The 21,479-nt window shown below is 40.1% G+C and overlaps 1 protein-coding gene across 2 annotated transcripts in view; it reads right to left on the bottom strand.

Annotated features, from left to right (window-relative positions):
* Positions 1-400: 400 nt before the first annotated feature.
* G3BP2 (G3BP stress granule assembly factor 2) overlaps positions 401-21,479 on the bottom strand; it is a 29,911-nt gene continuing 8,832 nt past the window's right edge. The window contains exons 2-12 of one of the 2 annotated variants that reach the window (XM_065061684.1): positions 20,965-21,083; positions 16,125-16,206; positions 14,947-15,120; positions 13,956-14,046; positions 12,885-12,987; positions 11,262-11,442; positions 9,887-9,985; positions 6,533-6,635; positions 4,320-4,448; positions 4,018-4,136; positions 401-3,294 (exon numbers count right to left, since the gene is read on the bottom strand). In XM_065061684.1, coding sequence (XP_064917756.1) covers positions 3,022-3,294; positions 4,018-4,136; positions 4,320-4,448; positions 6,533-6,635; positions 9,887-9,985; positions 11,262-11,442; positions 12,885-12,987; positions 13,956-14,046; positions 14,947-15,120; positions 16,125-16,206; positions 20,965-21,059 — 1,449 coding nt within the window. In that variant the 5' untranslated portion in view covers positions 21,060-21,083 and the 3' untranslated portion in view covers positions 401-3,021. The remainder of the gene's footprint in view (positions 3,295-4,017; positions 4,137-4,319; positions 4,449-6,532; positions 6,636-9,886; positions 9,986-11,261; positions 11,443-12,884; positions 12,988-13,955; positions 14,047-14,946; positions 15,121-16,124; positions 16,207-20,964; positions 21,084-21,479) is intronic. The other variant, XM_065061685.1, reaches the window with a different exon arrangement.

Raw genomic sequence — 21,479 nt, 5'->3', positions numbered from 1 at the left:
TAATTGAGGCCACCACAGCACTGAACGTGTCACTGCTGACATCCTTCAGCTGCCCCCTTACCTTTTCTCACTTGTTTCTCTGTTTGATGCCCATCAGCTCTCACGTATGACATGCATATGGATTTTTTACCTTGCTCCACAGGCTTCCTGACCCTGTGTTTTTTTAAGCCAGTGCCCCAGGAAGTCAATTTATACAGCCACAACAAACCGCTGCTTGTTGACTTGTGTCAGACACTTGAAATATATGACACTAAAGTATGTGACACTGTGCTACTATGGCTTCCCACCGTCATCTGACAAGCCAGCAGCAATTTTCTTAAAAAAAAAATGTCTAGATAGCAAGGTCTGAACCAGTGCTCTACAGCAACCTGCATTCAAGAGAATGAAGGACATGGATAAATGCTGCAGACATCAGTAGTTTATTGGTATGTTTAGTCAAAACACATTCAGAATGGAAACTTAAAAGGAAAAATACTTTCCACCTGCAACAATTAAACTAGAATCTACTAGCATATAATGCTTGACATGTTACAGCAATAAAGATGGTAATCCACTGCCTTGTATACCTACTAAAGCCAAGATGGTCAGCCAAGTGTATTGAAATAGAACCATTACGACAAAACACTCCCACCAGCCACAAATCAGCAACTAACAATAATGGTCAGTGAATCCCTTCCTTTGCCCCAAGAGGTACATTTACTATCCAGAGGGTCGAGAACACGGAAGGAGTCCACAGTACAGCAAGTGAGCTATCACCATGCAAACTTCTCCAGATGACGTTCCAATGATTGTTCACGTCACTTAAGAAGCAAGCCAAAAAGCAGAATGGCTCAGTAGCTCTTTTTAACACTCCGTTTTTTGTTGTTGACATTATTCCCAGTGCCATTTGCCATACAAATGGATCAGGTGGCAGCAAAGCACCACATCACTACAAAAGGGGGGAAAAAAAAAAAGCTACACAAAACACACTGGTGGCAAACTGCTAACTGATGACAGCAATTTGTCCAAAGGCTTCAAACCTAAGTGGGGTTGTGGTGTGGTGAGCAGTTCCAGTACTACAGATTTCCAGGTAACAGCTGAAAATGCAAGACTTTGAACAAAAACCTGAAATATGAAAACAGAGACTGGAAAAAATGTGCTCTGGAAAAAACATGTATGAAAATAGTCCAAGACTTACCATCAAACACAGAAGACCTCAAGCCTGGGAGAAAACAGACAGATGCCACTTGACTTTGCCTAACTTATCAGAAAAACACGTGCAAAATCTCCCAATGTACTTGCAAACAGCAAATGATTGCATAACCCAGAGAGAGATTGCTATGATGCCCTATCTGATTTTACTTGAAATTTGAGGTCTTCCATGCTTAGAAGCAGCTTCAAGTGGTCACGCTTTCACACAGACGTACACACAAACACACCTCCTTCCTTTACTCCTGACACCTCAGGGCCAGGCGCTTGCTGCATGCCAAATTATCATCAAGCCAAAACGTCCCGTCTGCTGCAGCCACAGTTACAGGACTGTACTCCAGAACATCATCCAGAAATGGACCTCTCTGCTGGGAAAACCCACACATCACACTATCCTTTAGTCCAGAGCCACAGAAGTGTCAACAACTTCAGCTGAGAGTTATGTGCAAAATGAGGAAGTTTTTAAAAAAGCGCAACTGGAAAATGCAAATACTTCAGAGCTGCTATTTTCTTCTCTGAAAATTGCAGTATCCTCCTTTGGCAAGCTCACCCTCACAAAGGATGCTGAGTTCTACCGATTATGAGCTGGCCAAAAGCGTTCAACCTTCTTGGCTGACTTCTGAAATTCACACCCAAGAGAGATTTCAACTCCATTTTCTTCAATTAAAGAGAAGAGACAACCTGGAGTCTACTTGGATGCCTTCTTCCTCCCTTCCCCCCCTCTGCAAAATAACAGGCAAACTTGTTAATTGAAGAGCAAGGGGGATGATAATTTTAGCAACGTTTACTGATTGAAAGATACTGCAATTTTTTAAATACAATTTTGCAATTATTTCCTTTAAATGCTTTGCAGCTGATTGGCTTTGCAGCACAGTAATTCATACACTATACTGTATAAAATCACCAGCGAGACTGGAATGATGTATTCATAGAAGGCACCATCATGCTTATTACATTACCAGAGAACTCAAATACAGTCAAGACAAATTTCACTGTACAGTGCTTATCGAAGGGGAAAAGGGAAGGGGAAGGAGGAGCATGTTGAGCAGCCATCAGTGTACTGAAGAGGGGCAGATAGAAAAATCTCACATCAGCTATCAAACTTGGTGCATACTCAGGACTATGACTTTGAAACTCTGGATTCTGTTTAGTTTACAGCTAAATGGATTCCTTCTGGAAGAAACTTGTAGTCTTATTAAGGTTTGTGTGTGTACATATGTTGGTCACAGCAAGCAGATCAGATGCCTGCACCGTTTCACAAGCTATTCTGTCTGAGTAAGAGGATGAAGGTTTTCCTCCGATGCCTCCTGCAGATGTCAATATAAATGAGTTCAGAGTACCCTTTAGTGCATCTTGATGAGTGCGTAAACATAAGTTAGTTTGGAGCAGAGGGTTCTAAGAAGGAAAAAAAGAAAGAGGCAAGCTTCTCCAATTGCACCAGTTGCACTATCTGTGTTTCCAACAGTAACAGGCAGAAACAGTAACACTTGAACAAAACGTGCAGCAGAGGATTTTTGACTGAAAGGACCTGAATTATATTGGGCATGTCCTTAAGTTCACTTTTGTTGCAGTTAGTTAACCGGTCTTTTTTTTTTTTTTTTCCCCAGTCCTCAATTCTCCAAGTCTACATTTATAAATTAACAGTGTGACTCCTGTTGTGAAACTGGGGAAAGAACGTCCACCTCAATTTAAACTGGAAACCAAAGGATGCTTTCACGTCAAAGAAATGATCAGAAGGGCTGTGTCACATTCCAAAGCCAAAAGAAATTAACAAGAATGCAAACACGATGGGTAATGTACCACTGCCACGACTGTCTGCCCACAGTGGAGATTTCAGCGACGCTGTCCACTGAAACGGCCTTCCATTTGCCCGGTTCCTCGTCCAGAGCCAAGTTTCTGTGCCATGCCACCTCTTGGAGGGGGTCCTCTTCCATCACGGTCTCGCATCATGCCACCACCCACTATTCCACGGGGACCCCCAGGGCCTCTATCATTGCGTCGAATATCCCTACGATCATCGCCTCCGCCTCGGGTCTCTCTTTCACGAGCAGCTCTTGTTTTTTTCTCTTCCACGTTCAAGCGCACCTCACCCCGGAACATAATAGGCTTATAGGGAAAAATTTTCAAGGCACATGTTAGTCACCATTTCACAAAGTCCGTTTACACAAGGCATATGAAAACACTGCATTTGCTGCATGCTACAGCCTACCTTCACTTACATGGCAAAGACAAAAATTAAGTGTTAAGGGCTCCCTGCAATACACAAGCTTAGCCCTAGAAGTCCACAGTAAATGGAACAGCATTTTAAAATTCATTTGACATGCAAGGAATTAAAATCTCTTTCTCAAGTAAGGGCAGGTGTTGCCTTTGGACTCTACACTTCAGGGCTAATGTTCCTGAAGAATTGCTCTACCAGGTCTTGCTCCCACATACTAGAAATGAAAACTGCTGTTTCCTCCTCTCCAGTTCCTCATGTCACAATGACAAATAACCTCACTCCTTTCTCTTGCCCCAGGATGTACAATTCAGAGATTCATGCAATGGCCTTCAAAATGTCACATACCTGGCTTTCAGCTTAAAAGGATCTCTAAAAGTAAGCACTGAGATCCATGCAGTGTCTATGTGCAGAGCTAAAAAACCTGAATTCCCTATGATGCCATTTGAGGAATGCTGCCACAGCTTATCTAAGCCAAAATGATCTTTTTCTTACAACTGTCATTCCTGAATGAATGCCAGGAACAACAGCAACACAACTGGGGACAGCCCACACTCCTTGGGGTTTAGGGTATTTGGTCCATTTTGTGATATCTACTCAATGCCAATACTTACTTTTGCAACTAAAATTCGCTGGACTGGCTCAGAATCATCAAATACCACAAAACCAAAATTAGGCAGTTTTCCTCCCACTCCTTTAGTATTTATGCGGAGTTCTACCACATTTCCAAAGCCTGGGAAAACACAAGGGAAAAGCCATGTCATTTAAAACCACCGTGCCAGCGCTACCACCCCTCTGCTTGTTCCAGACAACAGCTGTAGAGTCGCATTGTGTAGAAGTTCCCCCATGTGGCCCTAAGTGAACGCTATTTCTAGAGTTTTTCCTTTTAGTCTCTGCAGCTGAAATTGTTACTTACTCATAAAGAACTCTTTCAGTTCACTCTCATCGATGTCATGTGGCAAGTTCCCAACAAAGAGCTGGTGGCTGTCTGGATAGCGAATTATTCGGCGATTATCTGACTCATTCTGCTCCGTGTCCCCTCTCCCTGCGATCAACAGAAAGAAGGTAGAGCCGCTGAGGTTACGACATGCATGTAGACTCTTATGAATGCATCTACAAACAGCACTCAAACAATTCTGTACCTTCAGCCCTTGAGCTGATATTCACCATGGGTGACACAGGGTGGAGGATACTATCTTCCTCTTCGTACAGTCCTGACAATTTTGTCACCTACGAGCACATCTCTATCACATTTTTTCTGTAATACCACAAAAGTATTTGTTTTCTATTCATCGATTTTCCCTGGTTAAGTTAAATAAATCCATGTCAACTAAAACATCTGACATATCAGGTAAGTTTGTAAGAGGTTCCTGTTATATCTTAAATCATGATGCTGAAGAGGAACTCGCCACCTACTACAACATACTTTTTCAAAGATTTGGATTTAAGTCATCTCCTCATCAATTCTTTAGCACAACACCACTATCCTTACTTGGGCACTCACATTAAAACCAGTGTTTGCTAGTCACCCCTTCTGGCTTTAATCTTTCACCATTCTGTTCCAAATACAAGAGAGCTCCTCATGTTCTCTCTAGCTCAACCAACGTATGGTTAGCAGCACACAAAATAAAATCTTTCCCTGTATTTCCCTACTAAATCATTACTTGCCTTGCAGTGTGACAGCAGCACACTGTTACCCCTTCTGTATCCAAAGTATTACAGCATAGGTATGTGCTTCTTTATCTCCTCGGCTTCCTCCACAAGCCCATCTACAACAAGCTTGCTAGTGTGTTTGAAATCTTTCCTTAAACAAATAAAACGGCTCACTGACTTCCTTTGAAAAGGAGATTCTAGGGCTGAAGCTCAACTGAGATTTCAGCTTTTTCTCCCCTGCCCCTGGTACCTTCCAGTATAAGATCAGAATGCAAACACTCAGGAGCTGTTACATGCTCTCTGTAGGACTTGCACTACAGTTTTGCTGCACCTGCATCCAAGAGTAGCAGAAATGCAGATTTGCAACTTCATTTAACCACAAGTTGTAGCTTTTGCTCCTTGGTACAAATGACATTAAAAAAACCCAAGACATGTTAACTGCTAACACGTCATGGTTCTTTCCTGATGCCTTAAATCCTTTCAGTTTCAGTGTTGCCCCAAGTGAAGATATATTTGCATCATCCAAGCAAAAAGAAAAAAAGCACTTTTAAGCCCAGTCTGTACTGTAGTTTGGCATACACTTACTGAAAACCTTAATTACAGCCAATTTTAGCTAAAGCTGGTGCAGAGGCTTACAGTCACTGAGGCTTAACCACTTCTGCAGGCAGTGCTTTGCCAAAACCCTGTCAGCTTTACACTAGCCCTTCAGGATAGTCACAAACACCACTTTCCCCTTAAAATTTGTGATTTCATTTCATGCGTAGGGAAGATGATGAACATCAACAACCTGTAATTCTGGGCCTTTGACTAGACAGGTTTTGTCCAACTGTGCACAGAGGCTGGCCAAGTGATCAGGCTGGACTGAGGAATGCCATGCAGAAGACTTTGACATCATAACACCACTTGTGATGGCTGTCAGGAAACGTGCACGTTTTCTAGCCAGACCATCCTGCAGACTTGAATACTTGGTATGAGTAAGAAAATAAAAAGAACTGCCTGCTAATAAACCAAGACAAATATGAGGCAGTCAAATGGAGAACAGCATTTTAGACAATTACACAAGATGGAAAAATACGTATAAAATTATCAGCTGACTGAGCCTGTCACGTTGTGAAGGTTTTCTTCTAAAACAAAGAGCAACAACAGGCATTTAACCCTTCAAAGGTTCAGCAAAATCAGAGGACACGGAAAAAAACATCACATTTACAGACTAGCTTTTCAGAACTGCATCAAGCCACGTGAAAGGTACTTAAGCACGTAAGCTAGTAGCCTGACTATGAAAAAAAGAAGCTTGGAAATAATGTCTTGAGCTTTCCAAGAACTCATCACCAGCTTGGACTCCTGATCACATTATCTCATTTCTAGTTGAAGACAGCAGGAACAGCCAAATACAATACAGGTATGGGTAAGATCCCTCAAGGAGACACTTTTATTTAACTAATCCCAAATGGACACACACATGCTGATCCACATTACCTGGTCGAGGTCCTCGAGGTGGAAAACCCGGTCTTTCCCTGGGTCGCTGTTCACGTACCCGAGGAGGCTGAGACTGAGCTTCAGGTTTAGTTTCAACTCTTGGCTAAAACAGGAGCAGAATATGCATTATTAAATACTGGTCAGTAAAAAAACAAAACAAAAAACCCTAAAACTCACCAAATAAAAAAAAAAACCAAAAACAAAACCCATAACACAAAACACAGATAAGTGGCATGCACAAAACTAACTCCAGAAGAGATATATCCATGTCAATGTGGTTGGGAATACTTTTTTTTTTTTTTTACCTCTATAAATTCCTCTGTACCAATCCAGGACTGCAGTGTTCAAAGCAAACATCCCTCAATCAGAACATCTCCACAAGACACAGCTAAGGTGAATTTTCCATGTTGGACCGGGTGTTGAGACCCCAATGCCCTGGAACTCAAGAATTCCTCAACCTGACTAAAAAGCCCACATTGATCAACTGAAGCTTCCTCATGGCAAGATCAGACTTCACATATTAAGAGGTTGTGTGAGATGAACACAAAGAGATCTCTCCAAGACTCTGAAGGATTCCTTTCCTCCACTGCAGAAAAACTACAGGGAAACTACCACGAAGAAAGAGGAGAACAAAGCAAAAGCCTTCTGAAGTATAATAAGTATTTCCGATACAATAAAGCCACCTGAAATGACAATTTCTACAGACTACCTGCTGAGTGGAGTCTTCAGCTTTCCTGATGTCAAGTCCATGATGCTCAAAGGACATCCTTCAAGTTTGCAGGAACTAAAACACCTATTCCAATTTTTGCAAGCAAAAAATGCTTTTAAAGATAATTTGAGGAAAAAGAGACAGAACAATCAAAAATATTTCTACACAGCCTGTTGGTTACTTAAGCAATTTTCAACGTGTTTTAAATTCCATTTTCTGTATAACAGTCCAGCAGCTGCTGCTGTGCTGGGTTCTTAACTTGGAAAAACAAAATTATCCTTAGGAGCGGAAAAAAAGAACACTAACTCCTGAGGAACACTAAACACAAGGAGAATGGCTATAGGCCCAGACTGCTGTGGAGAAGTGTTTTATGTGAAACACCTCCATTATTTTCCTTTAAGGACTTGAGACAACTGACGGTTCCAGCCAGAGACTAGCTCACTGGGGTAAAAAGACTACTTTACAGGAAATATGCAGGTATTATGTATCAAATAAAGGTTTCAGCCCTCTTATCACTCATGCTCTACACAGCTAGGCATTAGCTTGTGCTTCAAGCATTGCTAGGATCAGTTTTTCAGTTCCAAGAATAAACTAGAAAAATCAGCCTTCCTGTTGAATCTCTTTTCATCATACCACTTCATGGGTCACTGGAGCTCTCCTGCCATCTCTTACTCACATATCTTTACTGCATTATAAATTATACCTTTCAAGAGAAACTCAGTACATTCAGACCCCCATTTCTTAGATACTTATTGCTATCAGGTTTAAGTACTCAGTTCTTCCATCCCTGTTGATTTCTAAGAAGAAAAAGAGCAAGAAACACTGACTCGTTTAACTTCATAGCTGTACCAAAACAGGAATGGAACTGGTTTCTAACCAAAGCAGTATGTGCACATCCTTAGAGGGGTGCTGAGTTAGTACTTACAGAGGCTATATTTTTAACTTGATAAAAGGTGGAAAAATTGGGAGTGATGTGGAGAAAGGAATGAGAAGGACAGTTAACAGCAGCCTTTTAACATCACAGATGTTGGTTAGAACAGCAGCCCAAAGGAGCCACCCATCCATTGGGGCCACTTACTGTCCTCATTTACATGCACAGTATCTGACATTAATAGATCCAGAACATGAAAAATCTACTACTGATTTGTGACCCCTTGTAGAAATTGTTCAGGTGCCTTTTCTACCAGTTTTCTTTATGCCATGTCTGAGAAGTGTGCAAGAAGAGGAGCTGAGAACTGACTAATTCTGTCTCCAGAAGAGCCAAGACTTTAAATTCTTTCCACTTAGGCATCATTCAGAAACTTCCATGCAGAATTACTTAAATACAGTCATAGCAAAAGTAATTGAAAAGGCAGAAAACATGACAAGCTGTATAGGCAATGCAAAAGAGTTTTAAGTGGACAGCTCTAAGCTACATTCTACTCTCCTGTACAGGTGATTTTAAATTATTCTTGCTGTCATATTACAAAAGTCAACCCTCTCTCCTGCAAATCAATCGTAACTAGAAAAACAATTTTGGTTTTGCATAAGGAAAATCTATTCTGTCCTGGAAAAACCACAGCTTTTACTGCTCAAATACTATCTCAATGCTCAAAGCCCTCTTGAAGCTGATGAAGACAGACAGGCTTCCCAGCTCATTACACAGCCATTATCTGATTTCCATGACAGCCCTGACAAACCAGAAGTAGCACCACACAAGGGTGGTGGGGTTTTTTCCCCCCTTTATATTTTTCTGTGTTTTCTTTTTTTAACCTGCATTTGGTTGAAGGGCAATCCTAGACAGGCTCTTCTCTGTCAGTAAAAAATTGAGAAAAACATCAGTGCAAAACCAACAGATGCAGTAACCCTGCTGCTCTACTGAAGTCTTTTAAAGCAGGTTGGACGTGAGCTGCTCCAACACACAGTGCTTTAGTGTGCAGCATCAGTAGAAGAGATTAAAGCACAAATTTTTATTTTAAGGATTTTTATAACATGGAGGCAGCTGAACTGAGAGTCTCAGACCATCTCACACCAGCTTGGCATGTGCATGACATTAGCAATCACCCAGTCAGACCTTCTTTTCTCTTTCTCCTTCTTCCCCAACCAACCTAGAAATGGGAGGACAGCATTGTCTTGGCAAGGAAATATGAATCCTTCCATTCCTCACACAGTCATAAGTTGGTACAGGGTTCTATGACAAGTTAATTATAAACCGATAATGAAATCCAGTGTATTTCAGTAGACATTAGCATTACAAGAGCACTTGCACCTTCTTGGAAATGGTGCTATCATTTTTCACTGCTGGCACACTTCTGCCAACGAAATACCCCCGTCAAACACACTTTAGAAAACTACCATTTTGTGGGGAGGGTTTCTTTCTCCTCCTTTTTTTTTTTTTTCCTTGTAAACAAAACCATATTCCATTAAGATAAATCAAAAAAGTTCAGCAGTGATTACTTGTTTCCACATGAACAGATTTTAACGTCACAATCATCCAGTTACACCTGTTAAATGTATGTGCCTTCTCTTGCAACAAGGTGAGTGCATTAACATTTAAGACACAATTAATCTGTGCAATTCTAAGTCAAACAAATTGCTCTGTTAATTTAAGAACTGAAGCAGTTTGCAGAAGTAATGAGACAATCCGAAGTTCACAGATGGGTTACCTGTGAGACTGGTGCTTTAACATGGGGTGGAATTCCAGAGGAAGAAACAGTACCACTAGGAGGCAGGTTTTTACTGGTCACTGAAGCCCAAGAGAAAGCCTGCAGGAAAGGCAACACACCTACACTACTAATCATCGCAAACCACTGATTTTCCTACAGGGAAACTCGTCTGCTGAAAATACACTTTTGGTTCATATTGAACTATTAAATGATTGTTGTGCAAGCATTACAACAAAGATACACAAAGATTTGCAGTTCGAGCTGTCTGTGGACTCCAATGGTATCGAGCAAGTATGTACCATACCCACTGTCACTACTTGAGTGAGCCTGGTTCCCTCAGCATCCCCAGATTACTGCTTTCCATGATGTAACCAAACCACGGACTGAAAACCCTGTAGCGTTACATGTCTTCTACACAAAGAAAGAAAGTGGATGCCAGAAGTCAGAAGTAAAAATGAAGAGGAAAAGGATTGAAAAAAAAGATAGAGAACACATGCTGGAGCTAGAAAATGACCCCTCCCCAGCTTTCACCGGTTCCTCCCATCTCTTTCAAACTACCTAAGTGTAACTACATCGGACGATACATGGGTTGCATGACGGTTTTTAAGATTAGGCATCCTGCCTCTAAGGGAGACGGTAATTCATAGAATCATAAAATACTTTGGGCTGGAAGGGACATTTAAAGCTCATCTACTCCAACCCCCCTGCAATGAGTTGGGACATCTTCAACCAGATCAGGTTGCTCAGAGCCACGTCCAGCCTGGCCTGGAATACCTCCAGGGATGGGGCATCCACCACCTCTCAGGACAACCTGGGCCAGTGTTTCACCACCCTCAGTGTAAAAAATTCCTTCCTTATACCTAGTCTGAATTTACTCTCTTTTAGGTTAGAACCATTACCCTTTGTCCTATGGCAACAGGCCCTACTAAAAAGTCTGTCCCCATTTTTCTTATAAGACCCCTTTCAATGACCCCATATTGATTCTGAATGTATACTGCCAGCAACTTTGCAAGTGTCAATGCATTACAGGTTTTCTCAAGGAAGAGCAGTGGTTCCCATTATATGAGATTTTTGGTGGTGGTAGCCTGAGGTATTTTCTCAAAATAAATTAACTCCACATTTAAAAAGTTTTATACACACAGAAAAACACATGCACACTTTACAAGAAAAGCATTCTATTTACAATAGTGACTTGAGCAGCACTTTAACCTTCTTTCCTTTTTGAGTGAAACTTCACATTTTCACAAGTTCAAGGTCTCACTGTTCATAAAACATAACACTGAAAAGAGTTTGGCCACTCAAAAGGCTAAGTTCAAACCCAAATCTTCCAGTTTATCATCTGCACCTAGAAGCAAAGACATGAATCTTAACTAACCTTTGGTGGTTCTTGTGGTAGTGAAACAGGTTCTACAGGAGGTGGAGATGGAGACTTCTCTTCTAGCTCCTCAAGGGTCTTCTCTTCTCCTTCAGCTTTCAGCTCCTCAGTTTTTGTTTCTGATTCCAGTTCTGGCTCAGGTTCATGAGATGGTTCCTCTAGCGCCTCCTCTATCCCATTGCTACAATAATCAAATGCACTTTATGCAGCTCATCAATTGCTTTGTCTTTTCTGACTTTTTATATAAGCTATGCTATGGTAATGGTTGGTATTAAAAAGATGGTTCTGCTTTCAGTTGCTACTGCATGGCAGCCACATTGACAATGCTGTGGCAAGTAAAGCTGTAGCCTTGTAGCTGCGTACAAAGCCAACTTTATTCCTGCTGAATCTAAGACACGTTTTACAATTCTCTGCAGAGAATCTGAAAATTACACAGACATATAAACCCTTGGGTACTTAAGAATTGCTGCTCCTAAAATAATAGAAACATGGAGAGAGACCAATGGAGATTCAGCTATACACAAAAATGAAGCCAATTTTGGAATGAAACCTGTAGCTGATTTACAGAAACACCATGTAAGTTCACTGCCCAAGGAGTTGCAAGTCTTGTTTATTGAAAATCGCACATAACTTCTCCACTCTGTGTGTGCAAAATGTATGGGATCTGAAGATCTTCACTTCTCTCTTCAGTCACCCCAAAAGTTTACCAAATTCCACCTACGCCTATGCAACTCCTGCCATGGGTTAGCCTATGTCTAAGTGATTATCTAATGAATCTTGCCTTCACAACTTCTTTCCAATTGGCACAGTAACCCCAAAACATGACTTAACTCTTTTAGGCACCAAAAACTTCCCAAGTCACTGCCAGAATTCCAGCAGACTCTCCTCTTCTGTAAAATTTCTCAGGAAAAGCTTTATGTGACCTGCATTTAGTCTTACCGATGATGCTGGTAAGACCTCATCTAGTGATGTCGGAATTTTTTTTTGAACAAAGAAAGCAGGTGATCAGTTCTAGTAATTTAAAAGGCATTCCTATGTTTCAAAAAAAAGCACAGGCTTTTGGTGTTGTTTGGTTTTGTTTGTTGTTGGTTTTTGTTTTTAAACAAAATGTATTTTTCTTGTAAAAACAAAGTTTTCCTTTAATCTTCTTTAGTTTTGAAGACACTTGGGGCATACACCCATTCCTCCAATGTAGCTGTACAGCAGTTCCTCAGAAAGTAGACCTTCCTCTCAACTTCAAATGCTACCCAAATTTGAGAGGTAATGTATCATTAGCCACCCCTTTGTTAAACCACCTGTTCCTATAAATTACATCATGCAACTCACTAAGCTTATATAACAAAGACTAAATTAAGTCAGTATGCAAATATGGTTGCTACCTTTCACCTCACATTTGAAACCAGAAATGAAAATAACTTACTAAGATAGCAACAGGCCCCACTTCCTCTCTCCCTTCAAGAATCAGTGCTTCAAAATAATACGATGTTAACATAACATAGATCCACATCAAGTTAAATGCAGTTTCCTACACTTCCTGCTAAATCACATCCAGAATCCAAAGCTAAAGCAATTCTGCTGGTTTTGTTAAAAAAGCAACTTCATAGAATAAAATTGACTTCTTACGTTACAGGATGGTTTTCATAGTAAGCACTGCTTGCATTCTCTTGCACAGGTTCAGGCGATGGTTGTCTTTCCTCCTGCTCCTCTTCCACCTCTTCCTCAGATTCTGACACAAAAAGAAAACCTTCCTTAAGCACCTTTGCAAGCATACACAAGCTGCACTTAAAATAAAAGGCGATCAAACTAGTGGTAATCAAAGTAAAGCTTAATCAACAAAATAAGGCAAAATCAGCTGCAAGGAAAGGCAGAAGACCCTTCCACTCGTTCAAGAGGCTTTGTTTCTTACTATTTTCACAAAAAGGAGAAACTAGAAACACACTGCTTCTGGGAGGAAGGTTCAAGGGTCTTTGAAAGCAGCACATGTTTTTCATATGGTGGCAGTAAAAGAGAAAGACTGCATTGTTAACTCATAAATCTCAGTACCTAAAACTATGATTAACCTCAAATACAAGGATGATTTGCCAAAGATGCTTTGTTCCATAGAACCAATATGAAAAACGTCCAGAAACTATCAGGTGAACACATGTTAATACATCCTGGCTGTACTCTCCTTTGATTTGCTTTGTCTCAGTGAACAGATCCACCCCAACAGTAAGGTCAAGTTCAGCTTGTGAGTAGAAATTAGTTGATGAATGTGATGATGCTATGAATGTGAATTACATCTCACATTCTAAAAGCCAATTAGGTTCTTTTCTTCAAATCACCTGACCTACAAATTTGACTGAGCAGAGAAATCAAGGCTACCTGATGAAACTAGCTGCAGCAAAAGTACTTGTTATTGCTTGTTACTTCCATTCTGTACCAAGCCTCACCCACCCTGAGCCAGTATGGTCCTTCAAGGAATAAGGTACAACTACACCACCTTAATTTGACATAATGTTTTGGACCAGCAGATAGTCCCAGCCACATAAGCTATACTGCCTGCCTCAGTCCCCTCCCAAATTACAATGCTCCCTGAGAATGCAATATAGGTTGTGTCTTTCCAGCTCCTCTGTACACTTCTGAAAGCTCTGCATGTGTGCTAGAGGAACAAGAACAATACAAACTCCACATCACAAGTACAGTTCTTCTCACCTTCATCAAGTTCTCCTTCTGAATCCCCAAATACTTCATCTTCATATCTGAAGATATCATTATGGACATAAAACTTGTTTGGAACAGAACCCTGTAAAAGAGCAACACGCTGCTTTTTTTTTTTTTTTTTTAATCCTATAAACTAGCAGTCAACAACACGGATGGATTAGAGATATAAACTTTGGGGTACACACCAACATTTTGAAAGAAGACTATTTCACTAATGCCATTTTGCAAGTGATACCTCTTCTCTAAGCAAGCAATCTAACACTAACTCCTGCTCAACTGAAAAAGTTTCAAGCAAAAGAAAAACACTTTTGCTAAGTCACGACCATCATAGGTTCTAACTAAAGTCCCTCAGTTTCATCAAGGAATCTGAATTTTCCCTATTATGAAAACTTACAATAAAAAAATAGAATGAGCTTTCACAGGGAGGCTGTATGCTTACAGCATTGCATAGGAAAACAACAAAGACATTCAAGAAGACTCTGAAACATTATTGACCAGCCACACAATAGTTTGTGATGGAGGAAAAGAACTATAAAGAACATAAAACACCCTTTACCATAGCACTGCTCTTCTTTTGCTAGGAGCTAAATTTGAGCAGTAACTTGTGTAGCATCAACCCATACTCACATGTGCCAGCAGACTTTAAGAAAGTACAAAACTGCATTAGAGACTGGATCTGCAGAGCTGATTTTTTTTTGTTTGTTTTTAATTTATTTGTGCCAATGGCAGCTCCCAAATGCAAGCTCCAATTTGCTTTGCTCTACTGCTCCAATATCTCAAGTCTAAAAAAATAAACCAGCTTGGGATGGGTCCAATATACCCATTTCTCTGCGTTCACATACTGTGACACATTTAATGACAGCCTCTGGGCCAAGCTCTAAAATCCAGATCATATCTTTTGCCCCAGTATGACAAGTTGTAGCTACAGGTCAGGATTCCATCATCATTAGTTGGAGTTTAAAACACTTTTACATATACTTACTTCTGGAGCAAGTACAAAGGTCTGCATGAACTTCCTCATTGGCTGCCCGTTGTTTGACAGCTCTCCCATGACTTGCACAACCACCCCATCACTCAGAGTAGCATGAGCATCCACATGACGAATCTTGGTGTGGCATTCACTGAACTGTAATGACATCACTTTCTTGTGTATCTCCTAGAAACAGAGTTACATTTCAGCTACGTTGAATTTTGTACAGAGCTTTACACCTTTTAAGTACCTTTTAAGCACTTTTGAGTAACACAAAAAAGCACCCCACTGAAGCTCAAAAGGTAAATACAGGAACAAGGAATTGTCTTTCCCTGATGACAGTCTACTTGAGCTCATGTAATTTTTATTCTGGAGTTTTACACCAGGGTTGAAGTACTTCTCAGAGTAGTCAAATAGCTTACAACATGCTATCTACTTTTTCTTGCTGTATTACTACGTAGGACCTATTTTAAGGATTTCATTTTTTAAAGGGCCTTTAAGAGGGAGAGGATTTACCTTGTCTTTAAAACAACCACCACTCCTGCAAACATAAACCCCAACCGTCTGTGTATCCATGAAGTACCCCAACATCACAGGAGTGGGTAACATCTCCACTGCCAAGATTTTCCTACTGCCATCCCAAGTTCACCTGGCAAAAGGAGAAGAAACCAAACCTGCCCTGGGCTTAGAGCAATGTTGCTCAAAGATGTGGGTATCATGTGAACAGATGCCCCTAGGTAGCAGACATTATTGTGAGAAAAAGCTACAACCAAAGCAAAAACTTGTGTTTCCTGGACTTATTTCACTTTTATTCCTTTTGAAGATTTTGGTATTATAACATACAAAATTCAATGTAAGCCACAAAGATCAAAGTCTCCTTCCCAAGGAACCACTTCTAACTGAAGTTACGCTAGTCTAACATGTCCTCTTGATTTTGTTTCCCATCCTTAATGTATTTTCCGCCATCTAGGTGCAAAGCCAATGTATCAAACACAACCCACAGTAAAAACAGTAACAATCAAGCAAAAAAAGTCAAGCCAGCAAATTCCTATCTGCCTCTGAACAGAAGGCAGTATTACAAGACATTATTTACCAGATAAGAAAGTCAAAGTAGTTGGTTAAAGAAAAAGACTGATTTATACAGGAAGTTCTGAACATTTGAGGACCACAGGACTCATTTTGATACGCACAGCTTGACCATACACTGCTTCTTGTGGTTTCCCACTGGCATCCAGTCCTCCATGGACATAAGAAGAATTCCTGCCGTAAAACCTGCAAGTGAAGAGATGTAAAGGTCATAGCAGTGAAAATATTTTAGCAAAAATTTTAGCCAAAAGTTGTACAGCTCCATGAATGCATCAAGAATTTCAGCACAAACAGCAATTCAAGATATATTTTCCACTTCCAAGGCTCCCAGAATACAGGAACAAACAAGCTCAATAGTCAGCATTTCAGTTTGCCATATATATATATATTAATACATATATATCTATAGCAAGCTCCTACATCAACCTCAGCCTTTGATTTCTTTCCATTCAGGAAGGTGGCTTGAAGGTTCCCAATATCAAAATCACCTGATTGTGTTAAAGCTACACCACCCAGGCAATGTGTTAGCCTATGGAGGAACAACCTGTGTGCCTCTCTGAATGCCCTTCTCTTCAAAGCTTGTGGCAGCAGCGAGGGATTCTCTCTTGGATTCAGTCTATACAACTTGTCTATCCAGGCATGCAGCCTCCTCATCTATTCTGCTGTATGTGTCTGTCATTTCACACTTCAGGTTTCTCAGAAACAATGACCAAAGAGCTCATTACAAACCTCCAAAGTATTAGAAAACACCAGATTCTTCTTTTCAGCACCATAGCTGAATAAAAAGCCTCCACAAGAAATGCTGTCTGAAATCAAGTGTTATAAAACAGCAAATGAAAGAAGGCCAAACAAAACTACATCTTACTGCTGCCACGCCAAGGGATAAGTTCAGTAGTATATGTAGCTCAAAAGCAGCATTTTCTCTATCTTTCTTACAGTTAGGCAGTGAACAATATTTCATTTGTATTAATTGCAACATTTTTTACAGTAATTGAATTACTACTTACAGCAGCCTCCACTGTGTACCTTTTGACACAAGACTAACATTCCATGTTTATGCTACCCAACAAGTAGCAGTGTCTTTTTGGTCTTGTAAATAGCACAAACCTCTTGACCACTCAAAAAAATCTAACCAAACCAAAAAAACACCATAACAACAGAAAACAAACAAAAAAATTCACCAACCAACCAAAACAAAAATCCTTTCTCGATCAAGCTTCTCCATTGGATTTCAAAAGGTTATATTTTTATATGTAATATACGTGCATTTAAATTAACAGAAGATCAGGTAAAAACATAATATCACACCCCTTTTTATTTAGAAGCACCTTTTGCCTTGGAAGTGATTGTCTCAGTCCTAACACTTGTCTTACTTCTACAGGATAACCATTATTATCTACCCTTGTACTGTATATATGAAATAAAATTTTCATTAAGTTCTTCTCATAAACTCACTGTCACACAGATTGGCAAGGACACTGAACATTTATCTCTAGCTAAACAAGCCAATGCAAAAGGTCAGTTTTAACATAAGGAATTAAACACTACAACTTCCACATTTGCATTTCTAAACCTAGAAACTCTTCCCAGTTCTACTCTCCTGAAAATACAAACCCAAGGTTTTAACTCCCATGACTATGTCAAAAAAAAGTTTGGGAAAAATAAGATTGTTTTCTTTGGTACCAACTGCATAACCACGTTTTTGAGCGTGGTCCTGCACTTCCTAACAGCACAGAAAAACAAAAGTTCAGTTAAGGCAGCGCACAAGGAGATAGGAAAACATATTTTTGCTCTTTAAATTCCAAAGTAGAATCTCTGACAGTCAGCATATCTTATTAAGTGCTTTCACAGGGAGACCAAGAGTTTAAACTCACTTTTAAGGAACCCTTCAAACTCTTTGGTAGGCAGAAAACTTAACACGTGGGAAATGCAGATCAAGAAAGGAGTAAACGTTGAATCCACAGGTATAGGGAATTATAGATTTGAAGTTAAGGGGCCAGGAAAGCCATACAAATTAACCTGAAGTGCAACGTGCATGCAAACTACACTGAGTAACACCCACTGGAGGGCACACTCATCTCTGCCTACCTGTAACTCACAGATAAGCTTTAGATAATGAATTGTGACAGGATACTTTGTGCTGTCAACAAATAACTTCAACACTTGCTGTTCAAACTCACTGCCTGCAAGAAGGAGTATGTCAAGCACCAGGAAACCATGAAAACAAAAATCCTTCCACTGCAGTGAGCAAGCTGTTCAGATTAACAAGAAGAGAAAGATGGAAGATAAGATGCCCTCTCAGACGAACATCACTGGTGGGGCCCAAGAACAGAAAGGCAAATGTCCTCTGTATTGAGCCTTACTAGTAAAAAGTAGCCACCTACGTGGTCCAAAAAAAGGGAAAGCAGTGGCAGAGACTAAAGATGGCTGGAAGACATTTTCTACAAGCAGCTCAACAATCAGCTATGATTTTAACAACTTCTTCAACCAAACCACATCAAAACCTCTAGGACAGTTCTGTCCAGAGGTATTTAAGAGACATTTCACAGATGCTATTTTCAGTGACACCTGTGTCACCTTTCAAATTGACAGAGAATATTCCTGAGCCCAGAGTACCACCTGCACCAGGGGAGTTTGCCTCATGAGTGTCTATCCAGCTCCCCCAACCTTAGCAGGGCCATTCCAGGAGACAGTTAACCAACCAGTCATCAACAGCACCTCCATCTTAAAAACGAAGAACAATCCTGTAGTGTTTTTGGACTAGAGCCCTTGACGAAAACACAATTTCCTGAAGAAGGTAGACTCTATGGACAATTCCCCATTCCCACTCAGCCTATCAGGCATACAGCATAATTTGGAAAGCTGCCTTTCAAGAGTTGAGTCAAGCCTGAGATTTAGAGGGGTGGGAACAATATCTAGTACCTCCTACAAAGCACCAAAGTTGTCTTCAACAGGCCAAATGTCTCCAGAGACACCATTTTTCCTCACGTGTAGACTTCTGCTAATGCCATATCACCGCAGTCTAGAAACATCAGTCTACATCCCAAATGTACCAGTAACACCAGCTCCCTAATGTTTCCATATTCAGGGAAGGCGGAGGGAAGGTAAACCTGGAACAGCTGGCTGGCCTTGGACTGAAACAGTCAGGGAGGAAAATCATACAGTATTTTGCTTCTTAAATCAAAATGCACACACACCCTTCAAATCCTACCAAGGTTAGAGTCACAACCATTACAGGTAACCATTCTTACGAGCAAAATCAGAGACTCTTTTCAACACCAGGTTTGAGGCATGGGCAATTTACCCCACCATACAATTTAATTGCAATTGAAAATAAATTTTACAAAAGACAATCTCAGTGAAGAATTGATAGCATTCTTGCCCTACTTTTGACATCAGGCTGGGAAACATGGTCTAATGAGCCCTCATAAACTCTTCCCTGTATCTTTGTTTACACAAACAATTTTTGGGTTACAGAGAAAAATGACAGCACACTTCAACAAGAAAATTGTTTTAATAACTTGGGCTTTTCTATCATTCCAAAGTGACTCTGCTGTTCGATAACAGGATTTTTGTTGCATTATCACTCACAACATAACTGTTGCCTTGAAATACTGGTACAGTCTGTTAAAAGAATTTCAACTGCTTGACCTTTATAGACAATGGATAGTTAGGCATATCGACAAGATGCTAACTTCTGATGGACCTGTCGAAGAGGTGCCTCCAAGGCCAGAGGTCCTTTCCGAGGCCATTTGGGGAGAACACCCAGCTGTGATATGCACCTAAGGAATGTAGTTCTTGGGTCAGAGAGAGCTGACAGTTTGTATGCCAGGTATCAATGTGTTACACGAACACATCTGCCCAGTTGTTAATTTGATCTGTCTCAGTTGTTGAAGTTTTGGGGGTGAGAAAAAAAATTCTGCAATTGCTAAAAATCCTGCTTTCAATTTCTGTTAGATTACAAAACATAGATTCTTAGATGCCTTAAAAACTAAATACAGAAAACAACATGGTTCCACAGTTGTTCAGTGATTTAAGTAAAAATGACACCATTCATTTTCCTTAACTCAAAGCTATAGATGAAAAGAGGCATTATTCAAAACACTGAATTCTTAGGTAAGCCATCTGAGAGCTCTAACTTTTTCTCCATCAGACAGTCCAATTCTTCACCATGAACCTTATGTCAAGATTTCAGACAAGACCAACCAAAGCAATGATTGCTTTTTTTCCTTTTTATACACTGGCAAAGCTACTTTCACCCTTATTTATTACAAGTCTGCGCTGTTCTAAGTCCGAATGTGGAAATGCAAAATCTTAAGTGCCAAACTGCATGTAGCAAATCAAAACCAGAAAAAGAAGGGAAAAAAAAACCCAAAACAAACCAACAACCAAACAAACCACCAACAACAAAAAAGGAAGAAACACATTCAGAGCACCACTTAAACAATGAACACAGGTAAAGAAAACTACTGTATTTTTCCACCTACCTTGTCCAGGCCATGACATTTATACTTAGATCTCCAATTAAATCTCCAATCATAATCTGGGGAAAAACTTCTAAGAGACAATGCAAAATATGGTGTCCTGAAATAATTAGCATGCTTATTGTAGGTACTAAATGTAAGTGCTTCCATTTTCTTTCCTTTTTTTCTATCTTTTTAGGCAAGTATTTCTGGAATACGTCCACATTACCATTTTATCAGCTGAGAAACAGCTCACTATTCCACACAAGAAATACCTTGCTAATGTGCCATACAACCATATGGTCAGACTTGGTTCTTGAGCCTAAAGAGTTTTCAGTAAGATGAAACAGTTTTCTAAGAGCCCAGAAGTTAGTGTGGTCTGTTTCATGCCATACTCAGAAATGAATATTTATCTGATTTATAATGAACAATACACATTTTTGTACAAAAACATTAGTCACTTTGCACGTGCAAGTGTTACCTGTGCAAGAAGTCAGGAGCTTTATTTAGCAGAGTGTAGTACTGTCTCACAAACTCCCGCCCTACGAGCAGGGGACTTGGCTTCTCCATCACCATTTCTTTGGTATGCAGTGTCAAATGCTGTAATTAAAAACATTCATATTAGTTTGAAGATAACCCTCATAAAAGGGTGACCATAATGATATTAGAATTGAAACAATTATGTGAGTAGGAAGTTAATTCACATGGAACTTCTCCACGAATTCAGGACAACCTCTCCCACCTCCTTTGAGTAAACAGAAACACTTCAGTCAATTCATGTGTTACTTTAACAAGGAGGGAATAGGGGAAAATAAGTCCCTTAAAGAACAGGTACTTTAAAAAAACAAAACAAAATAAAACTAACACAAACCAACCAAGGAACAAACAAACAAGCAAACTGTTAAAAACATCTACCACCATTTATGTAATACTTTGGCAATAAAGAGATGAGCAATTAAAAATTCAAGTTCAACAGCACTGCAAAACAAACAGGAG

Source organism: Columba livia, chromosome 4 (genome assembly GCF_036013475.1).
Source record: "Columba livia isolate bColLiv1 breed racing homer chromosome 4, bColLiv1.pat.W.v2, whole genome shotgun sequence".
NCBI classification, from domain to species: Eukaryota; Metazoa; Chordata; class Aves; order Columbiformes; family Columbidae; genus Columba; species Columba livia.
Note: the sequence above shows the minus strand (reverse complement) of the source record. Positions and strands in the feature narration are given on the sequence as shown.